Raw genomic sequence first — 18,362 nt, forward strand, 5'->3', positions numbered from 1 at the left:
AAAATTTAGAATTTCTTTCAAAATTCACTGTATAAATAAATTTGGTATATATTAAAAATTATTTAAGTAAAAAAGTGATAGGTTTTATGTTTTTAGAAATTAGCAAGTTGTTTTCGTTTTATTTTTAAAGTTCGGATTTTTACACATAAAAAAAGAAAAGCTGGTTGATAGAGCAAAAATTGTCTTAATTACTACTATATTCATTATTCATCATGCATTCCACATGATTAGTTATTTTAGAACAGAAAAAACGTTGATCAACTGAAATACTATGCCAATCTGATCTGCACGTGAACTTCACATTTTACAACTGTTTTTTTTTTTTTTTTTTCGACTACACACACAAAACTACACTCAAAAACAACAACAAAAGTCAATGACAAATTTTCTTTACGTAAAACTTATAAATTCATGTTTTTGTTTAGGAAAAGAAAATGAAAAAAAAATCGCATTTCGAGCAAAAAAAAAAAAGGAAAAACAAAACCAAATCATCAAACGAAACGGCAACAACACAAAAAACATACTAATCGTTACAAGTTTAATTAAATATTCTAAACAATTTTGTATCTTACGTCGCTCTACTTTATACGACGTATATTGGGGTTGAGTTTGTTTTTGTTGTGATGTTTTGTTGTTGTTGTTGTTGACTTACTACAAACGATTTGGATACTTCATTTAGTAAATAACAATAGCAGCAGCAGCCAACAGAACATGATTCGGTTTTTAGTTGTTTAATATGGTTAATTGGTTCGATCAATTGAATTCGTTTGAGGCAACGTAACTCAGCTTTGTCTGCAACAAAATTGAGCAGTTTTTGAATATATTATAAATGCCATAATATATTATAATAACAATCGTGTTCGATCGGTGCGCTGCATATTGTCATTTAGTAAATACTTAATTTACATAATCACTATGCCAAATTTGAATTAATAATTAATAAATAACTACTGTGTGTACATATGTGTAATGTATATATGTATATACTATGTGTGTGTGTGTGTGTATTTTTTGTTGTGTTAAATCGCATACTTTCAAATAATATCCATTTTTGTCTCTGTATTTGTATGTAAGTGAGTGTGTGTGTGTGTGTGTTTTGCGAGTGTTTCCTCGTTCATTATATTGTAATATCTGTTTTTGTTTGTTTGATTCGTTGGTTAGTTTGGTTCCGCTTGTAGAAAGTTTCCGTTAAATATTTTTGAATTTGTTTCACTTTTTGAAAAGTTTGATCAGCGCAGCAATTCCACGTTGTATTCCAATCCATGTTTGTTTATTATTATTATATATGTTTTTGTGTTGGGTTGTTTTGTTTTCTCCTTTTTTCCGAATATGTATTGATCAAAGAAGTAATCGTGGGTTTGACTATATTTAGTATTCTTCGTCCTCTGGTGGTGCGTCGTCTGGTGGCGCAAAGCCATCCTGTTGTGGTGCCAAAACACAATTAGATTATGCAAATTGTTTAAGCAAGCAAAAATCTCTCTCGCTTACCTCAGTTGCGTACAGAATGTCCAAAATCTTTTGAACTAACTGAGCTGGCTCGGCCTCATCGGCTTCCTGGCAACTGTGCAAATATGAAATATATATATATATATTTATATTAATTAAACATGTTTCCTTCATAATTGATCCACTTACAGTATTTCAATATCGCGCAGCTTGGAGAAATAGAAATCGCGCTCTTTCTCCAAGCCCTCCAGATTCAGACGCATATCCATTATCTTTGGAAGGATGATATGAACAAACAAAACAAAATATAATATAATGATCACTTGCATACATCTAGTTCAGGACGAACCTGATTCGACAGCTCTTCGATCTGTTGATTCGTTTGCGCTGTCACCGCATCGTTCTTCTTAACAGCTCCCGTTGTGCCCGCCGTCATTCGATTCGGCGGCGTCGCATTGTTTGTCCGTGGCGGTACCTTAGAAACTACTTGTATTGCGAAAGAGACATAATTGATAGGTTAGTTTATATCACGTACAATCAATTCAAAATATACAATGAACACAACTATTGATGGAATCTTTGTTGAGTATTTAACAAACGTGAAGCACGTCAAATGATTGGCGTTCAAGTAGCGCTTTGTTGGGTTTCGAAAAATTTCGTTGACAATAATTTGTGCAATCAAGTTTTGTTAAATTATAGATATATAGTAGAAATGAAAATCGGTGTGAGTAGTTGTTAGAGTAAGTAAGTATTCATTGTAGTTGTAGTTTATGTTTTAGATGAGCATAATTTAGTATATGTACAATAAATTTGTTTGGTTATATAATGAATGTTATTGTTGTTGTTATTATTATTATTAACAATATATGGAATGGGACACGGGCAAGCAAACGAAACCAAACCAAGAGAACATACTGGGCTTTGTGGCTGTCGTTGTTGTTGCTGTTGGCCGTGTTGCCGCCGATGTTGGCACACGCCTGTAGGAGCTGGCAACGCCGCCGCCGCCGCTGCTTGTGCCTGGCAGAGATTTTCCAGCACCGGAGCCAAAGCCCATCGGTGCACCCTCGCGTACAGCGCTGGCATCATAATCTCTGCCATCGTAATTGGCGTCGAAGAACTTTTTGAACCATTGTAAAAATTCAAAATTATCTTGGAATCGACCCTTTATCAATTTGTCAATGGGTATTATCTAAAAGTAAAATGTGTGAGAGTGAGAGAAAGAGAATAATAATGCAAGTGTAACTGTGGGGAATGCCATATGAGGAAACACAAAATAGAAATTACAAAAAAAAAAAAGAACCAAAAGAGACAGACAGTTAAACAGAACAATTTCGATATCAAGATTCAACTAAGATTAAACTAAAGATTATAAATTAATGAGAGAGAAATGTGCACACTAAAAACAAAGACGAACAAAATACTCAAAAGACGATGTACTTGAGGACAAATGTGTGTATGTAGGTGTGTGTGTGTGTGTGCGTGTTGATGCGTATGTGTTTGTGCCAATTAGCTTATTGAAGTTTTTGTTGTGCTTGTGTGTTGTTGTTGTTGTTGTTCTGTGTAATGTGTGTGTGCGCGCGCCTTTTATGGTATGCAGTCGACGCTTCCGCGTGCTTCACGTTCGTTTTCACTTTTCGATCATTTTTTTAGTTTTTGTTGGGTTGTATACAAAATGAAAGTAAAACAAAAATGGAACCCTCGCATACAGCGACCATCACCGTCAACAGCTTCTCTTCCATTATTAACAAATTCAAAACCATCGACAATATTCTGCAGCGATCCCATACCCGTTCTACCGCGCATCGAGCTGCTGCGCCCATTGCTGACAAGTGGCGGATGCGGCTGGTGCGTCGACTGCGCATGCGATGAATGCTGGTGCTGCTGTTGCTGGGAATGGGAATGGGCATGCGAGATGAGCTTCTGTCGGTGCATCGTGTGCAATTCATTGCTGCTGCTGCCAACGCCGCTGCCCGTGTGACTGCCGGGTCCGCCGCTGCCCAGCTTCACGTGATTCCGCTGCGCCAGTGCATCATATTCCTGTCCATCATAATTGGCATCGAAAAACTTCTTGAACCATTGTAGGAATTCAAAATTGTCTTGAAAACGACCCTTAATAAGCTTATCAACTGGTATAATCTGTCGTCGTTGTTGTTGTTGTTGTTGTTATTATGATTGTTGTTGTTGTGGTTGTTTTTGTTGCCAGTTGCATAGTTGCAGTTGATGTTGTTGTTGTTGTTGATTTGTAACGGAAATTGTCAGTTAGTTACGCACATATTAAAGTTAAGTGTCGTAAGATTTTGTTTATAAAAAAATGTTTCTTGTGTTCCTCAAGAGATTTTTTAAATTTAAATTTTTAAATTAATTTTATGTAAGTTAAAAATAAAGTTTTAATATAACTTCAATTGAAATGACATCAATTGACGATTTTACTTTTAAGTAAAACAGAAAATGTTCTATTTCTAAATTGAATTTCTTAACTAACGAAACTTTCTTTAGACTGAAAAACTAATCTCTATCAATAATCTCAATTTCTAATATATAAATTATATAAATATAAATCAAATTTATTTCTAACAAATTACCGAAGTCAATAGAAAGCTTTAGGATTCTAATATTAAAATTTATAGCTAATTATAATAGTTACTATAACAATTACATTGATAGTGGCGTGCACAAGGGATCATCACAACACACACAGCACCTGAGCTTTTATTAAATTCAATTCAATTTGTTAAGTGTGCAAAAAGTGTTTGAATTCAAATCAAAACTAAAAAAAAAAAAAAAAAAAAAAACTCGAGCATTAAACAAATCAAATCAAATATTGTAAAACTTGAACAAAATCGATGTAAAGTAACAGCAAGGAATCAAAAAGCAGAAGGAGATAAAGGTAGAGAGAGAGAGAGAGAGAACTAAGAAGTAGAATTTTACCTTGTCAACTGACATCTTTTTAAAGCCCGCCTGCAAGATCTTGAAGTTCTGTATGTACTCATGCTCCAGATTTGTGCGGAATTTAACACGCTTGATGGGCACTGAATTTGGGAACAGCATGTCCATGAACTGACAGTAGGCAGCGCCTAAATATGGACAAATAAAAAAAAAAACAATCAAACGAAAACGAAAATACATCAATTAATACAGTTCAATAAATAATTATTTAGAAGGTTGTAGCTACCCGTGCAGAGTTCCTCAATTTTGGAGAATTGCGACGCCAGGCAATCGTTCACCCAGGCCAACATGTCGTGCCTCGACAGATTCTCTGACGTCACGTTTGTGGAGTATACGTTAACAGCCATTTCTTTGTTGGGCGTATCTAAAATAGATGGAGCGAAATAGACAAAGAGATATTATTATTATTATTTTCATATAAGGTAAGTTGTGTGGGAGTGGTTAATGCTGTTAATTATGGTTCAGCTTATAATTGCTTTATTTCTTATTTTTTTGTTTTTCATTTCATTTTTTAAATCATTTTTTGTGTGTTTGTTTATTTGTGCATTGAAGCGTCGCCACATCATGTGCGTGCCTCCAATATCAAGATCATAATAATCACACAATCAAATGCAACAGCCAGCAAAGTGGCATGCGGCATGCAGTTGATGATTAGTGGCACGAGACTTGGACGTGGAGAGACACACATGAAAGTTGTATGCAACATTTGCTTGTTTTTCTTGTGTTTTCTAATGGCTTTTACTACTTTAGCCAAATGCTTTTTTTTTTTTGTTAAAAATAATTGCCATTCGCTCTTTTATTTATCTCGATCCATTACATACTTTTGGGCATTTTTGCGTGGCTTCCAATCATTGATCTTGAGAGACTTTTTGCTTCTTATTGGGTTTATTTAGAGAAAATTAAAATTTAAAATATTTTTTTGTTGTTTTCTTTAAATCTTTTTTTTTCAAATTTTTCGATTTGTTGCGTCAAGTAATGATAGAATAAAAACAATGCCAAACTACATTTCAGGCAAGGCCTACGTCAAAGCATGAAGCATTGATAATGCTGAGATCGAAAAACTCCGTCTGAATTAAAGTTCGTTAGTAAATTGTCACAAATATCTTTTTGGCGAGAATCATTCATTTCTAATGTCACCAAATGAAATCCAAATAACAATTTAAATGTTTCGCATGTAATTTAGACTATGTTAACGAGTTAACAGAGCTGACTGTTAACTTAATTAGCAACTGCTAAGAAATTATATTCTGATGATGTGTGGCATTTCGCAGAGATTTTAAATCAACTTTGCGAGTTAACAAAATAGTTGAATATATTAGTAAAGAATGAATGAGTAATCACTTTGCATATATATTTGCCCAAGCAAAGCTGTTGTCAAATGCTTATGTTCCCATCAACACGAATTCCACGTTGAACTACTCCAACGATAGAAATTCCACTCAAGCAGAAAACCGAATTCGCAATTTAAAGTCACAATAAATAATTCTTCTAAAAATAACTTTAAACTGTCAGCTAATCAGCCTAGAACTAAATAGCCTCGCTGTTGACAAATTTAATTGGTAAGCAATCAGCTAAGATAATAGCTTCATAATACAATTAATCACAATCAATTTGTTATCTTTCACTTAGACATAATCCAACATAATAATTGTGTTTAAAGTCTGACTTCTTATCAGGGCATTACAGTATGTTTACAAACATCAATTAAAGCGACTAGGAGATATTCCGTACCCGGCTCTAAGCACTTACGTATATATCAAATTCAGTAAAACACGTTTTTCCAGTATCAATAAAACGAAGACCCAATCAAAATTTATATAAACAGTGACAAATAAACAATAAAAAGGTTCAAATGACGTGCGTGGATTCGTTTAGAATTGCAGAGTAAGGCGGTATCATAAGACAAGAATTGTTGATTTTGTTGATTGAGGGGCAGAGAGAAAAGTGCAAAGAGAACTAGCTAAGAGGGAGAGAAAGCTAGAAGTTAGTCACTTGCAAGAAAGTGGGGCAGGGAGTATGCTTGGGTTCGTGAGAATTGCAGGGAAAGGCATTGTATTAAGAAAAGATATGTGAGAGATAGAAAGTGTAAGTGAATGTTGATAAAGAGAGAGAGAAAGAACTAAACAGTTATCTATAAATGAGAAATAAAAACAGAATGGTGCATAAAGGGAATGCAGGTAGTAGTTAGGGCAAGACAGCACTGCTAGCGTATACCCTTACTTAAAGAGAAAAACATAAGGAGAGATCAAAGAGTTCTAGCTATATCCTCCATTTACTCTATAGAATTCTTACCAATAGTTTGTATAACTTATTTTCACACGAGCGAACTTTATATGAAACGCACTATTTGATATAATTGAAGAGCAGCACTCCTGTATTCCTTACAGTTTGTATTGCCTGTAAGCTCCAGAAAACTTACGAGAGCGTAAAATGCAAGCGACATGCAAACGCGCGCGCCTGCCCGCCAAGACACAATTGGAATGAAGCAAGAAGAAGACGTAAAGACAACAAATACAATAAAGTGCAACAAATACAAGCAAAATGCGGCGATAGCAGCGCAATCCGTGCGAGACTGGAGCGAACGAACAATGAACTTGGACTGTGGCATCGACTGCCGCTGCTGCCGCTACTGCTACTGCTGCTGCCGCTGCTGCGGTTTGTCAACGGTTCGCTGCCGACGCAGTTGATGATGTTCGAGTGGCAGCAGCGCCAGAAGCAACGGCAGCAGCTCTTAGTCACCGGCATTTGGCATTATCAAGAGCAGAACTTTATAAAAATGAAACAAAGAGTAAAGAAAATGAATAGAAAGAAAAGCATGACCAATGCCACAGCGTGGACCACGCAGAGCGGCGACACGTTGATAAAGAAAATTAAATTAGCCGGCATTTCACTTAGACGAAACCGAAATGTACCTAAAAATATATCAGGCCAGAGCTCTGAGTGTGCCTCTGCCACTGTGTGTGTGTGTGTGTAACGGTTTGCCACGTTGTAGCTTAGTGTGGCAAGTGCATTGAACCCAAAAAAGGGCGCGTTGTGATATAAACTCAAGTTGGAAGCAAATGCCGGAACTTCATACAAATGCGAGCGATTGTACCCTAGCCAATGGGGGTATTACCACTATTGTTACAAAGTGTGTCACACAGCAGAGAGTGAAATAGAGCAGAGAAAGGGAATCAAAGAGGGTGGGAGCATCGAAATGGCAAATCATGCAACATTTCGAAGCATAATTTAGTTCTTTCTGTAATAATATGATTTCCCAACAAAATGTGTTTTATTATATTAATTATGTAGAATTCTATATTGTATATTACAGAAGTACAAAAAGAAAATATACAGAATTCCAATAAGAATCCGTTTCTTTTTCTTTTACATTTAAATTTGAGTTAATATAAAAATAAATAAATAAATAAAAAGATTAAAGGGACTCCTCAAGTAATCTCATATTTATATACCTCACAGCTGTTAAAGGGTATTTAAGCTGTCGAGCTGCCAAAAGATAATTCAAGCTATTTTCTTCTACCATTCCGTATTGTTGCAGTTGTTGCTGCTGTTGTTGTAGTTTATTGATTGAAGTGCGCCAACTATGGCAGGCAAAACTGCCCCAAATACACAACAAGTTGAAAACTCATTAAGGGGGATTTGTTTTTGTTTGCCATTGTCGATGATGGCAGATGATAAGTGTGTGTTTAAGACCGTGTATGTGTGTGTGTAAGTGTGTGCGGGGGTGTTTTGATTGACGTGCGTATGTGTGTGTGCGCTGCAGCGGAAGTTGTGGCAAATGTCGTTGCCAACTAATTAAGCGCGACTACAAAACAAACCAAAGTGCTCATGCACTCATACCTCGATATATTTAAGTATTAGAAATGAGTAATTTTACATAACGATATAATTATCGACATCGATCAACCGATTATCGACAAGCACTCGTCATAATTAAGCTTCAATCTCAGCCTAATGTAAGCAAAAGCCCAAGTGCTGCGTACCCCACCTAAACATACTCACACAAGATATTGCTGCATGCATGTGTGAGTGCGTGTGTTTATGGAATATGTGAATGTGTGAAAAAGCCGGCGAGTTATTAAAGAGAGCGCTTCAGCGTTGGCGTCTGTGTCAATGCCGCTAGCTGAGCAATTTTAATGAAGCCAATAAAAAAATAGTAGCCAAGCTAAAAGACAACAAGCCAGGGTTCGAACCTGAAACAGCTATCAGTAAGACGCAAACGCACACACACACACACATATGCACACATGTCAGTGGACAACATTGTGCGGGGGTTGACATATAGACCACATAACGAGTTGACATACCGCCGATGACGTCATGCAAATAAAATGAAATTGGCAGCAGCTAAAACAAAAGCAACACCTGAGCACAGGAAATGCAAGAAAAAAATCGAATGAAAAAAATGAAAAACGTATGGCAACACTCGTCTGCCTTAAAGTGCTCTTGCGGCAGCTAGTAGAAATGTTAAGTGGCAAAAGCCAAAGGAAAAAAACAGAAAAGGTAACGGCATCGACTCGGCAGATTAGCCGCAAAGGCTTGACGATTTGTAATTGCAATGCGGCAGTGGAATTTTTATGGCTGTTCCTGTTGCAAGCGCGCAGCAGAAGCCACAAACGCACACACTCACATACACATACACACGAATATGCAGGCAGCAACACGCACACATTTTATTTTGGGCGCACACACACACACATCGATACACAATGCGCACAGACGCCTGCGACATTTAAATGCGTACAACAGGGAATAAAACACACGTACACATACAGCTGCATCGTTGCGCATCATGTACAGATATTTTCTCCTACTTATGTGTGCTCAAGTGTGTGCACTTGAAGTTTTCGGCAAGGCTATTTTAAAATCGCCACATACACGCGCTACTCTCTGAATTTTTTTGCCGTTGAACTTTCTTTTCTGCTGACGCTACTTCTAGATTTTGCCATGCACACACTCAAGATGGAGCAGGCAAAAAACATAACGCAGAGAAAGAGCCGCCGCGGCCGCAACATTCACCAACACACACACGTACACTCATGTATTTGTCTATTCACTTGGATAAAGGTTTTGCCACTCTTTCACTTTACTGGACAATTAGACACTCACCTATTTAATTGTAATTTATATAGTCTCTGTTTTAAATTAAACCGCTCTTTTTATTATTCCAACGTTATTAATGACAAAGGAAATCCAAATTCTATGACGAACCGTCTTCACGTAGTGTTATCGACTACTCTAGTGTTGTGTAACTACATTTGTGCTTAGTATTTGACAAAATACACGCGCAAATGTTATGCTCATAATGGCACTGTTACGAGCTGGCGTCATATCGGGCCCTCGATTAATCGACGCTGTTAACCACTCAACTCAGTATCGATCGCAGTTTTATTTAAAATTTTAAAACAGTTTGCCGGGCCACGCCCATTGTGTATACAATATAAATTGGTAAACAAATTTACAACACATTTTCTCTTAACACTAATAAATGCAACAGTTACAACATATTTGAACATTAAATGCTCACAAATGCACTAAATCTCTCACAGAAAAATGTGTGAATGCCAAATTGGTAGCATTCCAAATTTTTCTACATGCGAAAAACTCCAAATTTGGTTTCTTGTACGGAATTATTTAGAGCAGCCTTCAAGCTTAAGCCCAGCACTTGCCTTGTATTTGCCGGATCAATGATGCCATCGTCCCACAATCGTGCAGTGCTATAATAAGGCGAACCTTCCCTTTCGAACATTTCCACAATTGGAGTTTTGAGCTTCTGCGCTTCCTCCTCGCTAAACTCCTTGCCCGCCCGCTTGCGCTGATCCTCGGTGATCTGGGCCAGCACATTGGCCGCCTGTGTGCCGCCCATGACAGAGATGCGAGAATTGGGCCACATATAGAGGAATCGCGGCGAATAGGCTCTGCCACACATGCCATAGTTGCCAGCGCCATAGGAGCCGCCAATGATCACCGTCAACTTGGGCACATTCGCACAGGCAACGGCGGTGACCATCTTGGCGCCATTCTTGGCAATGCCATTAGCCTCGGCATCGCGACCCACCATGAAGCCTAGCATTAGGTAGAGATCGCATTAGGTAATTTGTTCACTTAGATATGATGCACTTGCTCACCTGTTATATTTTGTAGAAAGATCAATGGAATCTTACGCTGCGCGCACAGCTGGATGAAATGTGCGCCTTTCAGAGCGCTCTCCGAAAAGAGCACACCATTGTTGCCCACAATGCCCACAGTGTTCCCGTAGAGCTTGGCAAAGCCGCACACCAAAGTCTCGCCATAGAGTTTCTTGAACTCCGTGAAGCGACTGCCGTCCACAATTCTAGCAATGACATCACGCACATCGAAGCTCTTCGTTAGATTGGGCCCAACTATACCATAGAGTTCCGTTGGATCGTACAGCGGCTCCTCCACTGCTGCAGTTGCTGGCGCAGCTGATCCGAAGTTCCTCTTACTGGAATGCTGCAGTTGCTCATTGTAGGCGTTCGTTGCATCCAGATTTAGATTGCTAACGATTTGCCGGGCCAGATACAGAGCGTGCTCATCGTCCACCGCATAATGATCCGTGACACCGGAAGTCTTGCAATGCAAATCAGCTCCACCCAAATCCTCGGCAGACACCTCCTCGCCGGTGGCCGCCTTGACCAGCGGCGGGCCAGCCAGAAAGATGGTGCCCTGTTTTTTCACAATGATGCTCTCATCCGCCATGGCTGGCACATAAGCTCCGCCAGCCGTGCAGCTGCCCATGACAACGGCAATCTGCGGTATGCCCTGCGCCGACATGTTCGCCTGATTGTAGAAGATGCGTCCGAAGTGCAGCTTATCGGGAAATACTTCTGCCTGACGTGGCAAATTTGCACCACCGGAGTCCACCAAGTAGATGCAGGGCAGACGATTCTCTTGTGCTATTTCCTGTGCACGTAAATGCTTTTTCACTGTAATCGGGTAATAGCTGCCGCCCTTGACGGTGGCATCATTGGCCACCACAACGCATTCAGTACTATAGATGAGAGCAAGAGGGAGTTAATCAATTACTTTAAAGAGTCTAAAGTCGGAGACCTACCCGCACACCCTGCCCACACCTGTCACAATGCCACCTGCATTGACCACCTCCTCGCCATACAGCTCATGGCCAGCCAAGGTGCTCAGCTCTAGGAAAGGCGAGCCCTTGTCCAGCAACAGGTTAATGCGCTCCCTGGCTAGCAGCTTGCCACGCGAGGTGTGACGCTCGATGGCCTTTGGTCCGCCACCTGTTAACACCTGACTCGTTAGTTGGCGCAGCTCTGCCACCAACTTGCGCATCTCACTAGCATTTTCCTAATATATATAAAGAATTCGATGAACATATAGTTGAATTATGCTTTCTATATTTACCTTAAACTCGACTGATTGCTTATCAATTTCGCTGCTCAGCACGTTCGCTTCGCCCAGGTGCAACAGGCGCGTTTGGCTGCGCAACAGTTGGTTGGTCAGGGAATATCGCAGAATTTGAGTTAGTGGCAGTTTTAGCATTTTTTGGGCTTTTCTTTTTTCAAGTAAAATTAATATTTGAACTTTGTCGAGTTTAAAGATCACAGCAGATGCAAAAACGCTGTTACGTCAGGTGTTGCGGCGTGTGTAAACAAAATCTGGTCACACTGCATGGTACGATCAGCTGTCAAAGTTTGTTCAAGCGCCATCTATGGAGAAGCACTCGGCAGCTATTATTATGCTTTTTAGATGGCAAATATATACCAAACTTTAAAATACAAGAAGAGTATTTTTTCAGCACCAAAGCATAAAAATGTTCTTTGAGGTAAAATACCAAACTTGCGAATTTTTTCGTTTATTTCTTTAGCGCCAAATTTTAATAGCTTCAGCCGCTTAGCAAACTATTTTTAACAAATTAATATCCACAAAATATATATTTTTTATCAGAAAACTGTAAATACACTTTTAAACTTAAGCTGTTTATAATTTAATATTACACAATAAATTTATGCTTTGGTAAATTTTTATTAGATATTAAATATTTTCGAATTGAACGTGTGACTGATTAACGGTATTATCTTTTAGACTACAATTAGGAAAACGACATACATAAACATTAATAGATGGTATATAGATATACATATACATAAATAGTTTTGCTATGCTAAAAGGTTCTGCGAACAATGTTAAATGTGATTGTGCACGGCGTTCTAATATCTATCAGATACGTACATGTAGAAATATAGATATATCTATATATATGTATATAGGATAGATCTGTTAAGCATAGTTAGTGGTATAATAATAGTTTAAATAGTTAACGCTGATAAACCATCACAAAAACATAAACATTGGCTTACTTAATTTATTAACTACTCAAATTTGTTATTTCGTAAACTATATTTAGATAATTTAGACACTGTAGGGTTTTTTGTGTTTCTCTTTCGTTTTTAAAGCATTCCAAAAAATTGTACTAGAAAAATATAACACATGTTTGGGCCATCGTCTGTTTCTAGCTCTATAATTCTATTTCATTTAATTTGTAATTTTCTTTTATTTTTTTTAATTTGTAAATTTTTTTTATATTAATTTTTTTTTATGGGTTGGCTTACTTAATTTTAATTTTGTGTAGCTTCAATTTAAAGCCCAGCACCTCGCTTAGCACACCCGATAGGGCAGATAGGATGACCACCTTGATGGTTGTGAACAGATATGGATTGGCACTGAGACCAGAGATCTTGAATGGCGTTTCGAGCTCCTTTAGCAGATCGGCGGCTAATTTTAGTACACTATTTGAGACCATTAACTCCTCCTTCTTCTTGGGTTTTTGTTCGATTTGCAAATACAAATTGATTTGCTCAGTTATCAATACCGAAACGCTGCGATATTTATGCTGAATCTTTTGGCCAAGCGTCATGAAGCGCAACAAATAGATGCCAATCGTAATGGACCAAATGAGCGCCTCCAACGTTAGATGTGTGTGCAAATTAACCGAATCCTTTAGCCACTCCACGCTCAGAAAGGCCAACAGCAGCAGTGTGACTATAAATGCGGCCGATACAATAATATCCACCGAACGCTGCGGACCGCGTTTCTAGACAATCCAAAAGATATGCATATAGAGGTAAGACTTAATTGAATTGAAGGTATTTGATATGCACCTACCTTCAAGTAGGAGCGCACGCTCAACCAGGTTTTAATATTGCGCACTTTGTTGAGGCGAAAGTGCGGCAAATTTGATTTGCGAGCACGTCGCGAGGAAGTCAGGTGTGAAAACAGCTTGGCATACAGAAAGCTAAAAAGAAAACAGAATAAGAGAACGCATATAATAAATTGAATACGCTTGAAATTACCGTTGCTTAAAAGTGCGCTCGGCCACTGCAAATATCATAAACAATATCAGCGTCAGGCAGAGGCGTTGCACAAAGCCCAGCGCCAGCACAGTGCGCTCCCATTGCTCCTCACCAAAGGCAAAGCCGAAGAGTGTAAAGAAGGAAGACGACGACTTCTTCCACAACAATAGTGGTATATAGAAATAGCTTATATCATTCGCCTTATCCGCATCAATTGTGATCTGAGAAAGAGATTGAATATAGACAGAGTAGGGGAAAGCTGTTGGCCTCGTCCCGTACCTCGCATAGCCTACAAAATGTGGGTATTAACGTCAGCAGGAACGAGAAAAAGACGCCTATGTAAATATAGTCATTGGTCACGCCCAGCGAATCGACGCGTTCGATAATGCACGATGCGATTTCCAGGACAGACATTTGAGCCTTCTTAGCATCGCGCTGATCCCAAATGGTGCAGCTGACTGAAAGAATATATAATAATAATAATAATTACTATTATTATTGATACAATCATGAAGTTTATTCTGGCCAACTCACTGCGATCCAGACTGCTGTGTGGATTGAGTATGGTCGTCGGTGTTATATCCAGCTCTGGCAACTCCTCATCACTGCAGGCCTGATGCTTGAAGCCGCCATCGGATTGATCCAGCTCGGATGTATAGCTACAATCTTCGCTGTTTGTGGTCACGCCCAGCCAATCGGTGGCCGATGTATTGCACTCTTGTGTGCCAGCCGAGGCTGGACTTGAGATAATATCCGCGTCGTCACATTCATCCGACTCGGCACAGCTGCTCGTGGATTCATGAGTGATTTTATCATTTGAATCGCTTGTCGCATTGTTGTTGCTATTGCTGCAGCTGCTCACATTGAGACGCAGTCGGAGATGATTCGACGGCGCTGTGATGACATTTGATGGGCTTGCTCCACTGGGAGCAGAACTATTTACATTGGGCGAATGATTGTTATCCTCGCCGCTGGAGCTTTTATTGTTCAAGCTCTCGAAGCCGTCGTCTTCGCCAATGCTGCGATTTGTGGGTCGATAATTGGGCTCCAGGCGTGCACCACTCGGTGCTGGGCCACTGCTCCTGTTGAGCTCAATGCTGGACGAGGGCAACTCATTCTGATCGAATGTCGCATAGATCTGGATGGGCGTATGCCAATTGACATTGCGCTTCTTCTGGGGACTGTCGGTAGCTTCGGCGTTTGCCACCTGTCTGAGATCGTAGAGCGGCTCGTTTAGCGTGGTGCTATCCGCTGCAGCTGCAGCTGCTTGATGATTCTGGTGATGTTGATGCAGTATGGTTATGGCAGTTGTGGTAGGGAAGGTCTCCTCGCTAGGAACTGGATTGCATGAGCAGGGCTTCAAATCGGGGCTGGCTTCGGTGCTGAGGGGCGGCAATTTCGAACGTCGCGTGCTCAATGCATGATTACTATTTGACTGTGAATTGTCCGACTCGGCCTGACGCAAGCTGTGAGTAATAAATTATAAGTTCAGATTTATTATGATTATATGTAAACAGTTATTATTTTCACTTGCCGCACAAACTTCTTGCGTCGCCTCACGCGCGGCAAATTGGGCTTGTCGCCCCCGAACGCGGGTATGGAAAAGCGACGCAATTTATTTTTATTGCTGGCACCACCCGGCGCCGTATTCGTTGCCACAATCTGTGAGTGTATTAAGCTAATCAGCAAACTGAGCGCACAGGGTATGAGGAGTGCGCAGAGCAAGTCGGCATTCTCCTCGACATTCTGCTGCTGCTGCTGCTCTTGCTGCTTATCGACTGCAGCAGCAGCAGCAGCCGCAGCCGCATCGGCGTCTACTGTCGTCGTTGCGTTCGTTTCCTGTACATAGACCAGCGGCACCAGCCGATTGCTGTGCATAATGTATACAGCCCAATTGATCCATTGCGTGATGTACAGGCAGAGTAGGAAGCCGAAGGCATTCGGTGTCGTCTGCTTGACCCACCATTGTGCATAGAGGGGCAGCAACAGATATCGAAGTATGGCCAAACGAATGACGGTGATTAGGGTTTGTTTCGGCTTTGCTTTGGGAAACGTCGAGCCTGTGGAGAGAAATACATAAATACATATAGAATGGAATATAGTAATTTATATATATATATATGTTGTACCCCGCACTAGATCAACATCAATGAGTTCAGTTTTGAGCTTGGTATTCTTCAAGTTGACGCTATTGAAGCCATCCAGAATGCGCTGCTCGACAGTTTTCTCCCATTCTTGCTTATCATAGGTGCCGATTCGTTTCTGGTACCTGGACGATAAACAAATAAACAAACGAATAACAAATGTGTGTCAAATGCATCTTATGCAATTTGTTGTTCACTTACCCTGCGACAATTTCATCCAATTTCATAGTAATATTGACATAAAAGCCACTAAATTGTCACGCGCCCGACTGAAAAAATAGTTTAAGAAAATAGAGCAAACAAATCATTAAAGATCATTAAACCGACTTGCGCTATAAAATTACAGAAAGCAGATTTAACGGGCCAAGCAATTGAAATTCATCTGTTGGGGTATTTTTGCCACTATTCATAATATTGTATTTTCTTTTTTCACTTAAGCAGCTGCAATTATTGCCGATAAACTGGTTTCTTTGAACCTGCCTTGGTTAGGCGCTTTAGTTAACAAGAAGTAAGTGTGATTAATAATTGATTAGTGGTTTTTCAATGACAGCTGTCTGATAAATAATTAAAGTTATTAGCCATTTGGCTGATTACAATTAAATAATTTGTTTACTTTAATAGCCTAACATTCGATATGCGCAACGGATCGTAAGCAACTGGCAAATTATGATATTATTGATATTGACTTTTTCGAGTCTGAAGTCTTGATTACAGAATTCTCTAGAACTGAAATTTAAGCTTTATTTAATTTGATCATATTTGAAAATAATATTCCATGCGTGCTATTTAGTATAACGAAAATAAAGTAAATAAGGATTAGATTAGATTAGAGATTTACAATTTTTATTTCATTATTAGATTATATCTTCATTCAGCAGAGTCTTTAAAGTAAAAAAGCAACATTGGGAAAATTAAAAATATTTACCAATATATTTAAAATATATTAGTATAGTATATAGTATATATATATAATTAGTAATATATTTAAAATATATTGGTATATGAATTTTATATAAACAAATAAAAGCTTAATTTCTTTAGCTAATTCCTTTAGCAAACGTCATACAAAAGTCACCATCGCTCAGCTAAAAAATTCATAACAAAATCTCTACAATTTCTCCACAATTTGCCGTTACAAGCAGCTGATAAGAAATTGCAATGCCCTTCGAAAAGCTATACAAACATATTGAATACTTTGGTAAACATTTTTCATTTATTTATTATAGCAAATTTTATAAATAAGAATACTCAAAATACACATACTTTTGTTCTCAAACTTGGCTGTAACTATACTGACATACAAAGGGCATACAAAAGTCGCCATTGCCATAACAAATGATACAAAAACAACATTTACAATTGCCAAAGCGCTGCAAGCAGCTGATAACTTTCACCTTCACATTGAAATGTGATAAAAAGCTTACTAGGGCGACCGTTGCTGTTAGCTGAAGAGCTAGACACAAATTATCAATGTCAATTTTTGCAATCGAATGTATGTGTGTCTTAATATCAAGAAGAGGAAGTACACAACAAAAAGAAAACAAACAAACCCACAATACAATTTGTTATGTTATTTATTGCTTTGGTATGTGCGCGGCAGTGCCTCAGTGCCTCTGCAATGCCAGAGAGTTCAAGGTGAACCATTTCTAGTTGTTGTTCAATAGTTCACAATACACCTTACACACATTAAATTAATACACTTTACATTCATCAATTTGCACTTTACCTAAAAATTGAAGGAATATGAATCGATTTTTTATATGCGCGCGTTATCTTTGCACTGTTCAAGAATTTTTCGTTTATTTTTGTTTGTAACGCGACGCACTTAAAAGACCTTTTGGACTATTGAGGGTTTCACTGCGAATTTAGCATGCACTACGCATACCAACGTTTGTTTGTTGGTCTTTTGCACTTGCATTTATGGCCGAAATAGTTGAGTTGACGGAATAGAGTGCGACGAGACGTCTTACTCTAACAAAATTTATGTGATATATGTGCAGTGTGACCGAATACTGTAAAGCCAAAAATATTGCGTTGCATTGAAATATCGATAGAATATCGCTGCTAAGTAGCGATTGTATTTGTAAATGACATCGATACTTGTAATTTGAAAGTTTTTATTGCTGAATGTTAGACTTTGAATTTTTGGATAGTTATATGGTTATATACTAATATGTTGATATTAATTTATTTTATATTTCATGAGAACTACTACAAATATGAGTATATAATTTAGTAATTTTATTACAACGAGAATACCTTTTGTCATATATAACAGATATTTATAACGCTTTTTTGAATCACTTTTCATTTCATGATTTTCGTTCACATATTTCCCTTTGATGTGAAGCACTTTTGTAATCAAAAAATATATACATCTCATCATTTGCACAAATAAATCAACAATTATTAATTTCGTTTTCCTTCACATATGTTCGCAGCTGTTGTATATAATATGTGTTTCACGCGTTTCACAATTCCTCTTCCACCT

The 18,362-nt window shown here is 38.5% G+C and overlaps 3 protein-coding genes across 15 annotated transcripts in view; all 3 read right to left on the bottom strand.

Moving 5' to 3' along the window:
• Positions 1 to 518: 518 nt before the first annotated feature.
• Positions 519 to 9,662, bottom strand: Eb1 (microtubule-associated protein RP/EB family member 1). 12 transcript variants are annotated; one of them, XM_018011871.2, is made up of 8 exons: positions 9,502 to 9,662; positions 4,619 to 4,756; positions 4,375 to 4,520; positions 3,153 to 3,582; positions 1,778 to 1,932; positions 1,636 to 1,718; positions 1,489 to 1,561; positions 519 to 1,419 (listed from the first exon to the last, which is right to left on the bottom strand). In XM_018011871.2, exons 2-8 carry the CDS (start codon positions 4,737 to 4,739, stop codon positions 1,369 to 1,371), a joined length of 1,059 nt encoding a protein of 352 aa, XP_017867360.1. In that variant the 5' UTR covers positions 4,740 to 4,756; positions 9,502 to 9,662; the 3' UTR covers positions 519 to 1,368. The 12 variants fall into 12 exon arrangements, with proteins under 12 accessions (XP_017867360.1, XP_089326900.1, XP_017867358.1 ...); XM_089470774.1 differs by lacking the exon at positions 9,502 to 9,662 and adding an exon at positions 6,685 to 6,977; XM_018011869.2 differs by lacking the exon at positions 9,502 to 9,662 and adding an exon at positions 5,214 to 5,420 and having other exon boundaries at positions 1,778 to 1,929; positions 3,165 to 3,582.
• A 100-nt stretch (positions 9,663 to 9,762) lies between these two features.
• On the bottom strand, positions 9,763 to 12,057 carry Mccc2 (methylcrotonyl-CoA carboxylase subunit 2). The gene is made up of 4 exons (XM_018011862.2): positions 11,779 to 12,057; positions 11,468 to 11,721; positions 10,521 to 11,404; positions 9,763 to 10,458 (listed from the first exon to the last, which is right to left on the bottom strand). The coding sequence occupies exons 1-4, from the start codon at positions 11,914 to 11,916 to the stop codon at positions 9,983 to 9,985; spliced, it is 1,752 nt and encodes a 583-aa protein (XP_017867351.1). The 5' UTR covers positions 11,917 to 12,057; the 3' UTR covers positions 9,763 to 9,982.
• Positions 12,058 to 12,725: 668 nt separating this feature from the next.
• The window catches only part of phtf (putative homeodomain transcription factor), a 36,413-nt gene continuing 30,776 nt past the window's right edge, over positions 12,726 to 18,362 (bottom strand). The window contains exons 1-9 of one of the 2 annotated variants that reach the window (XM_018011860.2): positions 17,598 to 17,873; positions 16,073 to 16,140; positions 15,857 to 15,996; positions 15,262 to 15,787; positions 14,262 to 15,193; positions 14,007 to 14,185; positions 13,728 to 13,948; positions 13,540 to 13,669; positions 12,726 to 13,468 (exon numbers count right to left, since the gene is read on the bottom strand). In XM_018011860.2, the coding sequence (XP_017867349.1) occupies positions 12,983 to 13,468; positions 13,540 to 13,669; positions 13,728 to 13,948; positions 14,007 to 14,185; positions 14,262 to 15,193; positions 15,262 to 15,787; positions 15,857 to 15,996; positions 16,073 to 16,098 (2,640 nt within the window). In that variant the 5' untranslated portion in view covers positions 16,099 to 16,140; positions 17,598 to 17,873 and the 3' untranslated portion in view covers positions 12,726 to 12,982. Of the gene's footprint in view, positions 13,469 to 13,539; positions 13,670 to 13,727; positions 13,949 to 14,006; positions 14,186 to 14,261; positions 15,194 to 15,261; positions 15,788 to 15,856; positions 15,997 to 16,072; positions 16,141 to 17,597; positions 17,874 to 18,362 lie in introns of those variants that run through there. The other variant, XM_089470756.1, reaches the window with a different exon arrangement.

Source organism: Drosophila arizonae, chromosome 5, assembly GCF_054131065.1.
Source record: "Drosophila arizonae isolate 15081-1271.41 chromosome 5, UAZ_ARI_1.0, whole genome shotgun sequence".
NCBI lineage: Eukaryota > Metazoa > Arthropoda > Insecta > Diptera > Drosophilidae > Drosophila > Drosophila arizonae.

Excerpts from the sequence above, each read along its gene's own strand:
- Mccc2 (XM_018011862.2), bottom strand. The coding sequence starts at position 11,916 with ATGCTAAAACTGCCACTAACTCAAATTCTGCGATATTCCCTGACCAAC. Across the intron at positions 11,722-11,778 it reads AGCAATCAGTCGAGTTTAAG|GAAAATGCTAGTGAGATGCG; the intron begins GTAAATATAGAA and ends TATATATATTAG. Across the intron at positions 11,405-11,467 it reads GGTGTGGGCAGGGTGTGCGG|TACTGAATGCGTTGTGGTGG; the intron begins GTAGGTCTCCGA and ends TCTCATCTATAG.
- Eb1 (XM_018011864.2), bottom strand. The coding sequence starts at position 5,244 with ATGATTGGAAGCCACGCAAAAATGCCCAAAA. Across the intron at positions 3,583-4,374 it reads AAAAGATGTCAGTTGACAAG|ATTATACCAGTTGATAAGCT; the intron begins GTAAAATTCTAC and ends CAACGACGACAG. Across the intron at positions 1,420-1,488 it reads ACATTCTGTACGCAACTGAG|GATGGCTTTGCGCCACCAGA; the intron begins GTAAGCGAGAGA and ends GCACCACAACAG.